General features: G+C 29.9%; 1 protein-coding gene across 4 annotated transcripts in view; it reads left to right on the top strand.

Moving 5' to 3' along the window:
• Positions 1–655: 655 nt before the first annotated feature.
• LOC126775322 (LIM/homeobox protein Lhx5) overlaps positions 656–19,094 on the top strand; it is a 60,431-nt gene continuing 41,992 nt past the window's right edge. For 3 of the 4 annotated variants that reach the window (XM_050497168.1, XM_050497166.1, XM_050497165.1), the window contains exons 1-3: positions 656–895; positions 7,839–8,028; positions 17,204–17,412. In XM_050497168.1, coding sequence (XP_050353125.1) covers positions 880–895; positions 7,839–8,028; positions 17,204–17,412 — 415 coding nt within the window. In that variant the 5' untranslated portion in view covers positions 656–879. The remainder of the gene's footprint in view (positions 896–7,838; positions 8,029–17,203; positions 17,413–19,094) is intronic. The other variant, XM_050497169.1, reaches the window with a different exon arrangement.

Here is a 19,094-nt window from a genome sequence, read left to right as displayed (position 1 = left end):
AGGTAAAGCAATCGCTACAAAAACATATATCCTTTTTATTTTATTTTAAATTTTTATAAAATCTTGGTAATCACTTTGACAAAAATGTGTATATTTACTAATATTATCTCTTGTAAATTCTAGTTTCACAAACAAAAGAAAAACGCAGTTGTTTCAGTTCAACATAGAGTTTAGACAACACCCAACACCATTATTTGCAGCGGGGGCAAAGTGAAATCGTCAAAATAAAGAATAAAACACAGAGCCCGAGAAGGCGGGCGTGAGGCATGTCTACGCAAACATGCATCACGCCCCCAGTCAAAACATCGAAACCAGAAATCATAAAAGAAGACGGACCTAGACGAGCAACCGAAAAATTCAGACTATAATTATACAGCTACCCGATCTACAGGCAATTTAAATTTACTGCGGACGCCGCACGTGTCCCACAAAATGAAATCCCACTACCGCACGGTACACGCACGGAAAAAAAAGACTAGAAAAATATATAGGCGCCACCCCCTCGGTGCGAGTGGCCGCTCACTTGAACCACGCCCGCTTCGAACGCTACTCTACCCTTCCCTCTCTCACCTATTATTTGTTTATGTACCGTCCTTGTCGGTTGCGTGCCCTGGTGGAAAAGCTATGGGTTTGCGATCAGTACGCGTCAAGATATCGCGCGTGTTGGAGTGTCGTTGCTCCGCGCTTTGGCCGCGGTGTGTCTGTGCAGTGTCGTGTCAGGGTGTCGAAGTGGCGGGATTCCTTGCCGCAGGACGGGGGGCACATGCCCCCTTCCACCAGCACCACATTGGTAAAAGTCAGTGTCTCGTGTCGATAGGATTTTGAAAAATAGATTTTTTACGTGTTCTTCCCACTGAACTTTGAATGTGATTAGCAGCTATGCCGACGTACGGAGGTTGTTTTGTTTGATTTTTTTAAAACTATTTTACAATTTATTTATTTATAGAGATCTCTGATAGATAGGATCAGTTTTTTTTTTAATTTTTCATTATTTATTTATACATTTTCTTTAACTGAATTAAAATTCAGTTTATGAATAGATTTATTTTCTTTGAATATTTATTATTTATTAAATGCTTAAAAATCACCCACTTAGACAAGCATGCTAATAAATTTTTTCTTGTAGTTAAGTATGCCTATATACAAACAATGTATAGAGCTACCTACCTTGTTATGTAATTTTATTGATTTTGAACGAAGACTATTGATATTCTGTAGTAAATTAATTTTATTATGTACATAAAATTATAAATAATATATTATTTATTGAAGAGAGATAGCAATAGGTAGGTATTTTAGGCCTATGTTGACGGCGCTAGGTCTCTACGTGTAGGTGAAATTTGCAAAAATTTTCGCGGAAATATTTAAAGCTGTTTCTAAAGGTATTGAATAAAACTGATTTAGTACTGATCTAAAATTATAAAAGAAAATATAATTGTTACTTTCAATCAAATATCGATTTTTGTGTAACGATACTAATATCCTTCTGTAAAACAACGTTCGTAATTTGTCTTGTTTATTTTAATTTGTAATTTCCATGTTTAATTTATGTTGTCACATGTAAATATTATCGTACATATATGTTTGTTTTGTTAAAATATATGATTGATTCACTATGGTAATTTTTTTTTTTAATTAATAGGGCAATGAAAATGACTATATAAGCATAATCGCTTGTTAGTAATTATGCGTTTGTCAAAAAGTAAATAGTCCCATTCCATATGCAAATAATGAATAATATAAAATAAAACGAATTTGTATTTCTTTTTTAAATTCTTACTTTAATGATGTTCATGATCATTATTATCATATTATATTGGTAGGCCTCACTAGTAAGTGGTAAATTTATTTTAAATAATTTCACGAATGTTTGAGCATATATAATTAATATAAGTAAATAGCTAGTTATATGCAACAACTTGCAACAATGTTAAAATATGAAAAGGTAGGTAATGAGTAACAAAATAAGTAAATAAACTAGCTACATACATAACTATTAATAAATGGATTATTATATATTTAATCTTACTTTTACTTTACTTACTTAATAATGAAGACATTAGAAATACATACAAGACAAGTTATATATACTATTTGTTTATTAAACTTACAATTTCTTTATATCTTATATTTGTCTTTTCAAAACAGATCGCTACACAACATATACATATTATTTATTCAAGTGAGCTCAATATAATTATCAAGTATTGCATTAAATATAAAGCTACCGCCGGTTCTGATGTTGATTCTCCTAGAAGAACCCACAATAAACTCAGTAGTTACTCTATTCCATCAATTTACATTAATAATAATAATATCCTGAGACACGATTCACACACGGCCATCTGATCCCAAACTAAGCAGAGCTTGTACTATGGAAACCAGACAACTGATATACTACATATACTACTTTTCTTTTGTAAATACATAATTATATAGATAATTTCACCCAGACTCAGGACAAACAGACATGTTCATGCACACAAGTGGGTGGCAATCGAACCCGTAACCTTCGACGTGAAAAGCAAGTATCTACCAACCACGCCAACCGGCTCGTCAACATTGCTATAGTAATTAACTTTATTATTTATCCTGCATGAAAATCAATAATTTTTATCATATTTAGGTACTCAATACCTACTAAGTAAAGTGTTAACATACATACAAAGACAAGCAATAGAAATACAGATAATTAATTCTGGAGATATCAATCTATTCACATTACATGGTAGGTTTAAGTATACCTATAGCTGAATACATTGCAAGCTTAAAAGTTAAGAAATACAAACAATAATTCCGTAGATTTTCTTCCCGAATTTCTTGCTTTAAATGACAAAATTTTTATTTTATTAAGAATTATTTATTTATTTTTCAAGTAAGATACATCATTTTATCTCAATATAGGTATAGTAGTGTTTACTAAACATACAAGGGACAATAGGCACAAGCTAAGCTATAATAGTTAAAGTGAGTCCATTCGTGTCGAGTTTTAGTATCTTTGGTATTTTTTTTATCGTCGATTTGAAATACCTCATTAGTATAATCTGTAATATATTTTGTTTTTAGTAATTATTGAAACCGCTTAATATTTAATTTTATTTCAAGAGGTATTGAATACAAAGTTTGTGTGACTCGTTTTTAAATTTTATTATTCGTATTCTAAAGGGACAAAACACCAAAAAATTAAAAAACATAATCCTTACAAGTCTTAAATATTAAAATAAACTTTAAGATGCCAAACCTTGTTCTTTATAAAAAAATTTGAAAAGAATACACAGATTATGCGTATAGAATTCACTTCACGTAATCCTCTTTCGTTTTTATCCGTACCTACGAGTATCTACCTACTTAACTCCACGGTAGGTACCTTTTTAAAGTTAAAGCCGTTATTTTAAACTATAATTATCATGCTAAGTTTTTCTAAAAATCAATTTAGTAATTTACTGAAATTGTTTTTGGTACATTTGTACAAACTATTTTTGGTTTCTAAAGAGTTCTTAGTCAATACATTTTTTATAAATAAAAAAAAGGTGGACACCAACGCCCATAGACATTGGCAAGTATATTAACCATTCCTTACATCGTTCGATATCAATCTAGAACAAAGATATTATATCCTTTGTACCTGTAGTTACACTAGCTTACTCATCCTTCAAACCGAAACAACAATACTGACAGTTGTTGTTTGGCCTTAAAATAATAATAAGTGGATGGAACTTACCCAGACGGACTTGCACTAAGCCCTACCAAGTATTCAAATAAAAATATGCATAATATTATACTTACAATCTAACACTCAAAACCAAATAAATTACTTTATTTTTTATATAATGGTTAACGTAGAAAACTATATTCCGATATAACTATTTTACCGATAACTTTAAATTTTGTAGACATTATATATAATTTTATAAACAAGGTTAAAATAGAAAATTGAACTAAATAGTTTACCATTTTCATGAAAACCTGTTACACATAAACACTCGTAAATAATCATAATGGACTATATACAAGTTGAAATTCCGTAGATATTGATCTTGTTTCTATTTAAACATTTTGTTACGACAAAAACTGCTAATCGGTTTAGTTTGCCGTGATTCTAGATTATATTAATGGGGTTTTTACTTTATTAATCGCACAAAAAATATCTAAAATAGCTACGTACTATTTTCAGTAATGTATTTTTACATTTTACAATTTTAGAACATTAATATTTTTTCCTTAACATGAAGATGAATAATTATTTGAAAAACTTGTTTAAATTTTAAAACATTGTACAATAAAATAATTATATTATAGGTTTTAAAGTTATAAAAATGTCTTAAGTAATTGATATTATTTTTTTTCCTGTAAGCTACTTTATTTAATAACTAATACTGACAACATTGTATTCAACCACCTGTTGTGGTGGGATAATAAGTGTTTCTTACGCAGCTTATTAGTGAGCCCGGATCCTTTGCAAATTGGTTCAGCGGTTTTTCCGTAATTGGAAGACAAACATTCAATATTACATTAAATACGATTCACACGCTGTTTATATGGAAAAGCTGTAATGTCTTACAAGTTTTTTTATTTGTCTTCTATTGTATGAATTTTATAACCACTTTAAAATATATTCCTTTTATAAATTACATTTATTTTAACCCGAATGCGTCATAGCTAAAGTAGTAAATATTTTAACCTATTTATATTGGCGTTTATTTCCTCAAAATTTTCAACTATTTTTGCTAAATACTGAATTTATTGCAGTGTAATAATATAGCTTATATTATGGTGTCGTCGGAATATCTATATCGCGAATAGTGTTTTAGTATTTACAAAACGTAGAGCGTAATTTTATTTGCTATTTCAAATTATTTTCAATTATTTTTTTTTTATTTTTATTTAGGTATCTAATGACATCATTATATTATATATTACATTCAATATAATGTTTAAAACATAATTTAAATCAGATTTTAAGGGAAAAATCGTATCTTACTTAAAAAAACATGTTACAGAAGATGATATTGAGTATCTCTATTTTATTTCCAAGAATGTTTTAAGAAATACTATAATAATAATATATTATTTTGATCACATAGCTTCAAGTATTTTGAAATAATTCTTTGTCATTCTCATTAATGTATAAGCTGATCGGGATTGCATTTAATTTAGATCGCACTCTAGGCCTCTTACTTTAGTATATTTTTTTTCAAATCTGTAGTCTGATCTTTACATATTATATATTATAAGCTGATCGGGATTGCATTTAATTTAGATCGCACTCTAGGCCTCTTACTTTAGTATATTTTTTTTCAAATCTGTAGTCTGATCTTTCAGATTTTTTATATTAATATAATTATAATATTTAAAAAGATTTTAACATTATAATAACATTAAACATATTCTCAATTAGCCGCTATCAAAATTATATTATTAAATATTAATTTTAATTTTGGTACTCTAGGCTTTTACGGGTTAAAATCTCCTGAAATTGCCGTCGATAGAGTTCATGTTGTAAGAACACAAATGTACCAAAATAGTTTTTTTTTTACCGTAACAGCCTGTGAATGTCCCACTGCTGGGCTAAAGGCCTCCTCTCCTCTTTTTGAGGAGAAGGTTTGGAGCTTATTCCACCACGCTGCTCCAATGCGGGTTGGTAGAATTCACATGTGGCAGAATTTCAGTGAAATTAGACACATTCAGGTTTCCTCACGATGTTTTCCTTCACCGTAAAGCACGAGATGAATTATAATCACAAATTAAGCACATGAAAATTCAGTGGTGCTTGCCCGGGTTTGAACCCACGATCATCGGTTAAGATTCACGCGTTCTTACCACTGGGCCATCTCGGCTTTTTTTTTAATTACATTTAATGTATCTGTATGTTTTTGTGATAATTTTATATTTAACGAATCATATTTTTTAATAAATAATCCTAATTTTAACATTATTTAATGTTATTTAATTTGATTGTACCGTTGAACTTAAATATTCATATATTTTATACATACCTGCGTATAATCATAAGTACCTATTTCATATAAAGTACGTCGTGTATACATTAAAGCAACATATATAATATTTTGAAGCGTTATATTATCATTATCTCATATTACCTATACACAATAATAGTTAATAACTTTGTTTACGCATTCGTAGAACTGCTTAATCCCGGGACTCATCGCATTCTCGAAATACAACAATTCTAAAAGATTACTCGCTTAATTTTAAGCGCTTAACTGCTTCTTTAATCTATTTACATATTTTTAAACTAAAAAATAATCTTTCTGCATAATACATTATTAAGAAGGATTTAACATCTTAAATAGATTCTTGTTAAATTATAATTTTAACACTGTTTAAGAAGCGTGACAACATAAAAATTAAACGTTAAAAAAAATCACATGTAACCGCAGTGAATCGCCGTCACAGATTTCTGAACGCATCGTATGAAATGGTGCGCGACCAATCGGACATTCAGATTTGAATATGGAATATTAAACCAACGCGACCTTCATAAATTTAACCAATAAATGTCATTTTTTGAATGAAAAAGAATGCTTTGCAAGCGTTTGAAGTTTTTTGTTTTCTCTTGTTTTCGGCTTTTCAAGTGTTGACGATGTCAAAATGAAGTTAAAGTGTAATTGAAAAAAATATAAATTAAAATAATGAAGAAAAAAGGTCTCATACATAGATAGTTTCAATATATATTTTTATAGTACATATATACATTCGCAGTACATGGTTCCATTTAACAAGGTAAACATACAGCCAAATTGAAATTAAATATGTAACAGAAAGGTGTGCAGTTTGCATCATGTAGTTACATTATAATATTTACAAAAGCCTATATACGCGGTCGGTAATAACGTATGCTAATAAAAGTTTATTCAGCTAAGCTTTATCGATCGTAAAACACAATCCTATTATGGTTCAAGACTTTATAGCTGAGTTTTCGATAAAGTAAAATATTAAAGAGTTTCTATATAATTTTAAATTTATTTAAACGTTGTAATTTCTTAGTATAAAATATCCATTATTATTCTTTTACTACGAAGTACTACCTACATAATATTTACTTGCTATTTATTAAATTAATCGTTAAGTAAGATTAAGAATAATAAATAAGTATGAATAAAATATATTTTTTAACTGTTACTCCTGCGATGCCGTTGATAGTAGGAACCGAATAAATTGTTCCAAGAACATTATATTAAATTAAATTACAAGATTGATCAATGAATAACCTCAATCAATAATACTAAGTGGATAAGTATGGTTGCGGAAAATCAACCTACTTGTATCCGAGCTTTCCCAAGCTGGCATGATAAACCCTGCCAATTCCTTTCCAAGCAGTGTTATAACACACATTGACCCCGAATAGGCGAAGATCGTATAAATGCTATAGTAAATTTGTGCAAAATACTTGACGGTACTTGATTGGTACATTTAAAAAACATATTTTGGCGTTAAAAATATGTAAATACGATATATACGTACTCTGTAGGATGATGAACTTAGAAATAAAATTTGAAATAACACCTATTGATGAACTTTCATAAATAATATGGAACGACATTTATTGAGAACTTTATGTTCATAACATATTTACCTACGTACTCGCTATTCTATATATTATTTACTATGTCTCGTAAATTTCTTCTATATTCTGATTAGCTGAAATAATTCCCAAGTTTTATTAGCAATTATAATGTTATGTCTCAATATGAATATATTCTAAATTACTTTTATATATATGTGTTGTATAATATTTGATATAGTTTTATTCTTTATTTTTTAATTTAGTAATGTTCTTTGTAATAATTAATAACAAAAGCAATGTTTGTTGTTAGGACGTGGCGAGGCAGGCGGCGCGATGGCTTGCGCCGGCTGCGAAAAGCCTATCCTGGACAAGTTCCTCTTGCACGTGCTTGAGCGAGCATGGCATGCGGCGTGCGTGCGCTGCGCGGACTGCCGTGCTCCGCTTGCTGACAAATGCTACTCAAGGGACAACAAGCTGTTCTGTAGGAATGATTTCTTTAGGTAAGTCAACATAAAATTGAAACATTGATATGATTTGTGTAAAGATTCTTTCAATATGAAATGTTTGCGTAGTGTTGATATTTTTTTACGTAGGTAATACTAAAATTTATAGTTTGAGATCTAACTCCTTTAGGTAAATTATAAGTAGTATATTATGGTATTTAAAGTCTCTGTGAGAGTTAGAGGTAAAGAGGTTAATAATAATCTGTCTTATTTTTTTAGTCCTTGTGCCAATGTTGTATAAGAAGTAAAATAAAGTTCGAGAATTAAAAACGCGTGTTCGATTTTTTTTTCCTATCTCTGTGCACATTTTTAAAACAATGTCTTTCGAATCTTTGCTCCTTTTATCATAAATAATTAAAAAAATACGACAATTTTAGTTACCTTAAACGCTTAGTAAAAATTCTATTCCATATAAAGTCGACGAAAGGATAAGAAAAAAACCTCTATTGTGGTACATATTCGTCGTTATAAAAGAAGCTATTAGCAAATTGATTTATTTTTTACGTTTATTTAAAAAGATTTTCTACCTAGTCACGTCGAAGTTAATGCTTTAGTTCGTCTAGATTATTTTTGTATCACGAAGTGATTTAGTGATAGAACGTCGACTAAACAAAATAAAAGTACATTTTTATGTATCTTAATTTATACCTGGCAACTTTAGAATCACACACAGATTGAAAATTCACAGTCATTGGAATTTTATATCAATTCTTTTAGAAAAAGAAAAACTGAAAATTATATTTTACAATAATGGTAAAAAAGAAATGTTTATACATATACAAAACAAATATAATATTCCCTAAAGTGTAACAGAATATTTTTTAAGAAATGTGAACATTCGTTTGTAAAAGAACGTTTTTATATTTCGAATTATAAGTTTTTTTTTAATTGTAAATTTGATGATTTGCACACGGGTGAGATACATTCTCATCTTACTATAATTAATAATAATAATCATTCCTAATCTTGGTTTTCCTGATGAACATGTCTGACATTTTAATTATCTCTGGTATTATATATGATATCTAGAATAAAATTCTATAAATCCAGGAACCTGTTTTGTCTTATGTAAGCCATTTCAGTCAAAATCAATCAAAATCGAAATATAAGTAGCTACTTTATTCAAATAGGCATTTGCAATCACTTTATATCAATAAATACATTATAATATCACATTAGGATAGTAACGGACAAAAATATAAAAAATCACTTTCGCGTTTCTAATATTAATTAGTATATAAAGCTACCGCCGGTTGGGGATGTAGATTCTACTAAAAAGAACCGGTAAGAATGTTATGTCTATACATAGATATGATTTCGTATATAAAACTTGCGGTTAAAATAGATGCCACAGATTACAGCTTTCATTTTGCTTTACCTAAACATATTATACTTTTTTTTTTAATAACAAATAATTTGTTTTAGAAATTCCTTGTACTTCCTTTAAGAGTCAATTTGCAAATTATCCTCGTAAAGCAAGCGACACATGAACAAATCGAAGCAATCGCAACGAAAACATTCACGTACCTCTATCTATCTACATATATAATTAATTATTATTTTGCAAGGAAGTAAGCAATTTGTTATAACAACCAGCGTCAAGTGAATCGCAAGTTCTTGATAAATGACGACTTTGTTTAATGTTTGTTCTCACATTATGGACGACAAACATTTAACAATTTTACTGTGAAAAAGATTTAAAAAGATATACATTTACATTGTGAAATGAAACAGATAAAAAAATCTGCTGACGTTTCTTGCTATAGTTTTAAAATTATCTTTTATAAAATTATCATTGTTTTTAAATATATATATATATATATATATATAATTATGCATTGATATTATTAAAAAAACAAATGTATTGTCATTGTTATAAAATGTTTTGATTTGAAAATATTAAAAGAAAACAATTTCTTGGAGTCCAAAGTATAGGTATTGTTTCATTCATAAATTTATTAAAATGTTAAAAGACAATATTATTTATTAAACTGTTGTTCAGATATTAATTATAACGACGTATGTCAATCAAAGAATTTAACAAGATTGAATGATAATTATTCAGTCACTCTTTAGTTCGTACCTCATTCATTTTAAATAAACATTTATTAAGAGCCGTTTAGCAACTATCATTAAATTAAATTTTAATTGATTAATCCAAAGTATTTTGACAAATAATGTATGTTAATTACTTTATTCTTATAATCGTGTCTTTTCGCTCTTATGAGAGAGATATTTATTAATGAAACAAAACTAAGCACTAAAAAATAAATTTTTGTTTATATTTGTAGTAGTATAGTAACAGCCTGTTAATGCAGTTAATGCAGTGGGAACTGCTGGGCTAAGGCCTCCTCTCCCTTTTGAGGAGAAGGTTTGAAATTTATTCCACCACGCTGCTCCAATGCGGGTTGGTAGAATGCACATGTGGCAGAATTTCAATGAAATTAGACACATGCAGGTTTCCTCACGATGTTTTCCTTCAGCGTCAAGCACGAGATGAATTATAAACACAAAAACACAAATTAAGCACACGAAAATTCAGTGGTGCTTGTCCAGGTTTGAACCTACGATTATCGGTTAAGATTCACGTATTCTAACCAGTAGGCCAACTCGGCTTTTATATTTGTAATGACCTAACAAGTGTTGTTTTGGTATGAAATATAACCAAAGCGTTTTAATTACGGTTAAATCTTGTAAGAATTATAAGTAGTAGATAAAATTTACATTCAAATCTGAAGAGTAACAACCGGTAACTCAACAAAAAATCAACACAATTTTACAAAGTCAACTTTTTATGTTGAAACCGCAGCCACACAATACATTAATAGCTATTATAAGCAATAACGCTTCTCCACATATTATTACTAACTAAAAAACTTATAACATTAGATTGTTAAATGATATGGCGCCAAAATGTAAAAAAAAATGTAATTTTGTTGCGGGTCAGCGGAAAGCGGTTCACTCATTGCTTCCGCTCTTTAATACTTTAATTTCAAAAAGAAATGTGTTATAGTTTTTTTTTTTTAACAACATCTTTATCTCATGTTTTCTATGATTATTAAGAGCCTGTTGAGCTTTGACTTTGTTCGTTTTGGAGATTGCTATCAATTTAACAGTTTCTTATAAATAAATTCCCATAGTAATAATTTCGTATCTCGTTTTAAGGACATGGTTTGAAGGGTTGAAGTTAACCACGTTGCTCCAGTAAAGTAGCAGTTACAAATATATTTCAAATAAAGACATGTGTTCTACTTGGTGGTAGGGCTTTGCCCACTCATCAGATATTTTACCGCCGAATACTTAGTATTGTTGTGTTCCGGTTATAAGGACGAGTGAGCTAGTATAACTAGGCACAACGGACATAACATCAAAGTTCCAAAAGTTGGCGGCGCATTGGCGATGTGTTGGTTAATATTTCCTACAGCGCCGACGTCTTTGGGTGGTGGTGACCCGTGAAATTTGCCCATCCTCCCACACTTTTTGTTTACTGCTAACCACGCGATTTTCACACTATCATTACAATTTTAAGTATGTGAAAAATTAATTTATGATGAACGCTCAAGCTCATGAATATTAATTGCAGGTAATTCTCTCTAGCTAAGTATAGCAGCGTCATTCAGATTTATGGAGCCCTTATTTTATACATCGGTAGTCTTTTTCGGGTGGAAACCCATCCAAAATAATTTTCCTAACTTCCTAACTAGAGTGCAGCGGACTCTAGTCATAAAGTTTAATAAAAAAAAATGTAGTTGCCACGTTATCGTCCACAGACAAACAAGATTGTACAAATTATTTTTCATCCATATAACCAAGAAGGTTGCTTATATTTTTAATTAATATTTACTTTAACATTTTACGTAACACGGTCCAGTTACTACATGTTGTACATTGTTATTATAGGTTTAGATAAATAGGATCAAGATAAGTCGCAGTTGTGATTTAGTCAGTGTTTTATTTTTTAATAGAATAATTTGTTTGATAATCATCTTGATATTATACCTATATGCATATAATGTTTTAAAGGCAGTTTTTTATACAAATGTTAATATTAAAATTTAAATTTAAAGTTTAAATTTTTCAATTTAGAGTTTCATTATGTTAACCATGAAATGTTCCTTAAAACATATTTCTTCAAATAATTTTTTTGTTATATATTTAACTTTACTTAAAATTAACATGCTTAACTTTACTTCAAATTTAGTTATAAGCTTAATTGCTGTTGTTATATATAATTATTTGGCCTTAATAATTACTGGTTTATCTACATATCTGTTACGTTTTTCGCAGCGAAACCGCAAAAGCGATTTTTATTGACGCAGCATAGGATCATCAGACGTCGTCCCTCCGGACGATAAATGCACAAATAAAGTTGCACTCTCTATAGCATTATTGATATATTTTTTTTATCGAATATATAGGCGGACGAGTATATGGGCCACCAGATGGTAAGTGGTCACCCATAGACATTGGCATTGTAAGAAATGTTAACCATCGCTTACATCACCAATGCGCTACCAACCTTGGGAACTAAGATGTTATGTCCCTTGTGCCTGTAATTACACTGGCTCAGTCACCCTTCAAACCGGAACACAACAATACCAAGTACTGCTGTTTTGCGGTAGAATATCTGATGAGTGGGTGGTACTTACCCAGACGAGCCTCCACAAAGCTCTACCACCATTGACCATACTCTATTCACTTGTATTTGTGCATATACGTGCCTTATAATATATATATATATATATATATATATATATATATATATATAGTATAGTATATATAGTATAGTAAATTAGTCTCCGTTGCCCACTGTGCCGAAAATCAGTCAGGAAGATGTCATCCGCCTTAATTAATGGCTTACATGTTAGCAAGCCCTTAACTTTATTTTTAAAGTAAAATGAATGAATGAAATATGTTATGCGAACAAATTCAAGAGTCATAATGGGTATACGGATAAAATGAATATTGGCATCAACAAAAAAAATATGCTTAATGCTTCTTTTTATTTGAAATTATTGCAAATTTTTGAATTATTATAATAATTACATACAATAAATATATTCTTATGTAAATTTTTGAAAATTGTTTTCTATCATCAGTTTTATATCGTCTCTCATTATTTGTAGTACCATGACAGGTTGGAGTAGTAAAAAAATTACCTACCGGATAGTTTATTTGTGGTATATTTAGATTTGTTTTAATATTAAAATAATTTATAATTTTAAATAATCCCTTTCTTTAGTACGAGTATGGTATTATTCTCATAATTTCTATAATTTTAGTGTAGTATTTTACTTTAAACCGTAAATGTATAGAAAAAAAGGATATTTATACTAATCGTCAATACTAAAATAAAAGTTATTTTTTATAAAAAAGTAAATATAATTAAAGGTTAGGAACATGCGTTTTAAGTAAGTATAGGTAGTTTGACTTGATGACTTCATTCGGTGACATTTCGGCTTCCTATACTTAAGTGACGTAATTTCCGTTGTCTGACAACAATGTCACGAACATTAAATTTAAATTATTTTAGGGTAACGATTTTGTTTTAGTTTAGTTTACAAAGAGAGTTTATAATTTGTATATTTATTTATTCATATTTATTTCACTTGGTCACTTCATAATACCTAGATCTACTCGAAGCTACATTCAAAACTAGTCGAACATTCCAATTTTAAACTATTTTAAAATTGGCGGCAATATTCAAACTAACATGGCGGATTGCCAGATTCGCGCCAAGCCGAAATGTTTTATTCATGCGTCCTCCATCGTTTATGCAAATGACTCTGGTAATAATTCATCGTGATCATAAAATAATAAAAAAAAAAAACGTTGCCGCCAATGTTTCATATGGGAAACCGCAATACATGTTCCATACTTGTTCATACACCACTTATTACTATATTAAATGATGAATAAAGAAATATTTGCTTAAAGCCGTAAATTATCTGTATATTTTTGACATAACGTCATATAATTAAATGCTTGTTCGTTTTAAGCTTTGACCGCTCTGTGATTTTAATTTTATCTACAGTAACTGTATTAGAAGGATTTTGTATAAGTAGTTTTATTGTTATTTTTTGTAAACTTAACTATTTTTACATCTAAGAGGAATTAGTATGGCCAAATGTTTTATTTATAAAGTTAATTGTTAAATTATGTAAACAATAATTTATTTACAGGCTTTTATCTGTTTTACTAATTCCGTCAAAATTATTGACATTTAAATTACAGAATTAGATTCCCATATTTTTATCCGTAACAGCCTGTGAATGTCCCACTGTTGGGCTAAAGGCCTCCTCTCCTTTTTTTTGAGGAGAATTTTTGGAGCTTATTCCACCATGCTGCTCCAGTGCGGGTTGGTGGAATACACATGTGGCAGAATTTTAGTTGAAATTAGACACATGTAGGTTTTCTCGCGATTTTTTCCTTCACTGTAAAGCACGAGATTAATTGTAATCACAAATTAAGCACATGAAAATTCAATGGTGCTTGCCCGGGTTTGAACGCACGATCATCGGTTAAGATTTACGCTTTCTTACCACTGGGCCATCTATTTAGTATATTTTTAGTATTGTTTTAATTATTATATCGGTAAGGCGTTAAAATTTCTGAACGCTCACATATTAAATAAAGTTAAATATAGATAAAAGCTAAGAACTATCCGTCCGATTTTCGTCATATTATCCAATGTTAAAAACGTATATATAAACTAATATAATAATATTTATTTTGGTGTGGTAAAAATAACTGGTACTTTGGTGGATTGGATATAGATGAATTGAGAGCCACAGCCTCCTTTTAAATCGTAATTTCCAAATTTAAAGTAGCTACGTGTTATAGTTTAGATTGTATGTTAATAATAAGCGAGTTACATTGCTTTTTATATAATTATTATAGACTAAACCTAAAACGGAACCTTAATACCAAATTTTCAATTTTTTTATAAGCGTAATTAATAAAAATACGAAGCAAAATAGAATTCGAGGGATTAGTTAAGGCAAGAATCGAAATTCGATTAAAACTAGGCTTAAGGAAAACAGGTGCTCGACTCCATTATTGACCGGTTGCGTGTTAACACGATAAACGTCTGTCATCACGATCGAACCAGCCGCGGTAGAACATTTCGCTTTGAATTTGACCCAAAAATCAACCGATCATTACTCACCAATCAAATCAACACCGTTATCACATAATTTTCGAATTTTATAGCTGTCATAACTGCTTAGCGGTATGGAATTATTTTATATCGACATGAGCGGCTGTCTGCAGTTTCGTCTGCGTATCTCCATTCTTGTAAACATTAATAAGTAATTTCATATTTCATCTTATTTTTCAAATCGTCCCTTTTTGGTTTTCTACATCAAGTAGTTAATATTTTCTAGTTAGTTATTTGACCTATTTATTTATAAGACATTCTATCTGGGATAGCTTTTTATTTAATAATTTTATATTTAATATTATAAGTATTTAAATAAGTAAATGGCAAGAAAATATCGTAATCATCATACAATCTATGTGATAATAATTTTTTTGTTTTGTTTATAATATTTCAGTACATAGTATTCTTATGTGTTAAAAGAAAATTATAATATGAATTCATTCTTTATTTTAATTTTAAAATTATATAAAAACAAAATATGTTTCTGAAAAATAAATCGGAATAAGTTATGTTTTTATAAATAAATAATTAATTACCCTTGCGGAAATATTATACGCTTATAAACAAGCTGATGGCCATTTAAAAAAAAAACAGAAATATTTTTGTATATTTTAAGTTAGGAATACATTCGAAACGACAGGAAATTTTATGAACATTAGGTAAGTAGTGATGTAAACATTTTTATTTGAAATAACGTAAAATTGGATTCTTCGCTAGTTTAAGTGTCTATCTTGTCGGAGTACGCTACCGATACCGCTTCCGGGCGCTGTGCCCAACCTTTTAAAAAATAATCTCTTACATTTGCATTTTATTTTTTCCTCATCGACTTAACGAATGCGAATATGTAAAATCGATAATCTGTCGATATTACGATTTATTCGTGTAGCGTCTTGATTTATGTTTTATCATAGATTGATGTAATATATAGACGTTTGTTTCATTTTAGCTGGTCAGCTATCGCATAACAAGGAACGGGAACGGGAGGGCCGTTAACACATTTAAAGTGTTGTTGCCGAAAATTCCCAATTAAATGGGAATTTTCGGAAAAATACGACCAATTTGCGTAATTAATATTATCTATATTTTCAAATTTGGAATAAAAAAATATAATATTAAAAATCTCAAGCGGAGTTATAAATTATAATAAGCCGATTAAAATATTAAGTGATTTTAAAATCGTTTTCTCGAAAAATATCTGAAATAACGACGCCATTTTGGAATATAAAAGTGTTAGTTTTATATAATATCAAAATATTTTAGTCTGTATTATTTGCTTTTTAACTATGATTTAATAACTTGTCCTTTTTAGGTTAGTGACTCAAACGTCAGTAAGATATTCTTCTAGATGAATGATTTTCAATTGAATTAACAGTCACGCGATGTGCTAATTTGTTTAAATAATACAAACAATTACTAATAAATATGTTAAATGCTATAATGACTGTTGTATAATTGTTTTAATACTTTTTTTTAATTTAACACATTTTTGTGAATAATGTTGTTATATTTACCTTGGTGAATTCATGTCTGTACTTTATAAAATACTTTATACCTACCTACAACTTTACAAGAAATAAATATAATATGTAGGTATTATTCAAATAATCCTATCTATTTGGTTTTTTTAATTATTAAGAACCCACTCAACGTGTTCTGGTCTGTTCCATTTTACAGCGATTAAAGTGCAATATCTTCTTGATCGATACCACCCACGCATCACATATTGTATCGCGAAACGGCAACACTTTGTATTGCTGTGTTTTGTTTTGAACTGTAAGTGAGCCAGTGTAACTACAGACACGAGGGAAATGTCCGTTTAGTTGCTATCATAAGTTGCGAATTGACTAAGGAATATTTTTTTTATAGTAACAATTTTTGTTGTTTATCATTAATTTACAAGGTGCTATTTATCCACTCGCATACCACTTCTTGTTAAAAAAAGAGTGTAGAGTATTTATTAAGTCTTACTTAAATTTAATATAAATGGTTTAAATTATTCATTGTCCTCAGACGTTACGGAACAAAGTGCAGTGGCTGTGGGCACGGCATCTCGCCTTCCGACTTGGTAAGAAAAGCCCGAGAGAAGGTGTTCCACCTCAACTGTTTCACCTGCCTCGTCTGCAGGAAGCAGCTGTCTACCGGCGAAGAACTATACGTCTTAGACGACAACAAGTTTATATGCAAAGAGGATTACTTAGCTGGGAAGGCGCCAACGCATTGTAAGTACCAACTTTAAATACGAAAATTTATTGTATGTTGGTAGTTCTGTTCCGTTTAGGAATTTAAATCTTTGACACCTAAAATTTTATGAACGCTATAAAAAAGTCACGTGTGTAATTAAAAAAAAAAATCGTAGCAACCGATGTGCCCCATAAAATTATGTAAATGATTCAGAGGCCGCAGTTAGAACAATTTTACATAATTGATGATGAAATAGATGCAATAAACGAATTATTAAAGAAAATGTAATAATAGAAAGTAAGTTGACCTTACAAACCGCACAAAACGTTCATTGTCGCAAAAATAGAATATGTCAACACTTAGATTGCTTTGAAATTGCTTCTACGCCTGCTAACTGAGCTTTATTTACGTAACTTTAATCAAACATCGACACACGGTATCACGTTTGCAATAGAAGCCATTGTGGTTGTATGAAAAAATAAATTAGGTCTTTTATTGTCCTCGCCTCAAGTCAGACCCAATCGATGTAGAATAATTACTTTTCTAAAACACGACCACGTCCCCCTTCAATTTCTGAACGTGACATGTGAGAATTGCATTCTCGGTTTAAAATGCGTTTTTATTGTTTAAGAACGTATCGTGGCAACAATAAAACTCACGGAGCACCCATTTCGAAATCGGATTTTTCGATCAATACGAACCGTAACCGAATCCAAGAGTAAAAAGAAACAAAAAGATGAAGTCGCTGGACAAAAACCCAACCGCATTACACATTAGCTACGTCTCCACGCGGTAGTGCTATAGACATCTTTTTTATTTTTTATTTACCGCTTTGTCGAAGGCAACGCCTTGATTCGATATTAGAAAAAGTGACGGATTGTAGACAACGTATGAGAATTGTTAGTAAAAAGAAATATAAATAGCTGTTATACAAATATTTTGATTAGGGGCTCGATAGCAGCCCCTATTAAGAAATTCAAAAATATTTGATGAGAAGATAGGAGTTTATACGTTTTGATATTTATAATTAAAGCTGTAGTACGAATTAAGCGGCTACAATCGTAGTCCATCAATAAGACTTTAATCCGGATGGACTGGTTTTTAGAAGGTTGATTAATATGTACTCCTCTTTAATGTATTCCCTTTGCGCTACTGTATCGTGTTCGGTTTTGCATATAAAATAAAGTTTAGTATAGATCAAATTATTTTAGTTAATATATATAGGTACATATATATATATAGTACTAGTTATCACCCGTGGCTTCTGTCTCGTAAAAAGCCTAACCTATCTTTCTTCTTGGGATTCAAGCTTGCTTCATACCAAATTTCATCAAAATCTGTTTAATGGTTTAGTCGTAAAAGCGTAACATACGGGCAGTCACGTTCGCATTTATAATATAAGTATGGATAATTTTTTTTAAAAGACCAGAAGCATAATATATGTTGCGTAATAAACATAAAATAGAATATATCTAAAGGGTAACTCATGTTTACTCGCGTATACCCACAACATGTGCACGCCCGCGGCGCCGGCTGTTTGCAGAGGGTAATTGTGTTTAGACATTGTTACTGGAATAATACGAGTAAATAAACAGCAGACGATATTTAGATTTTATAATAAAATGAAGTATTCAATGAAAATGAAGAAGAAAAAATAAATACGCAAAAGTAAAAATATTATGATTTTGTTATATGAATATAAAACTTCGTTATAAGATTT

The sequence above is a fragment of the Nymphalis io genome, chromosome 18 (genome assembly GCF_905147045.1).
Source record: "Nymphalis io chromosome 18, ilAglIoxx1.1, whole genome shotgun sequence".
Classification (NCBI taxonomy): domain Eukaryota; kingdom Metazoa; phylum Arthropoda; class Insecta; order Lepidoptera; family Nymphalidae; genus Nymphalis; species Nymphalis io.
This window is presented reverse-complemented; position numbering and strand designations above follow the sequence as displayed.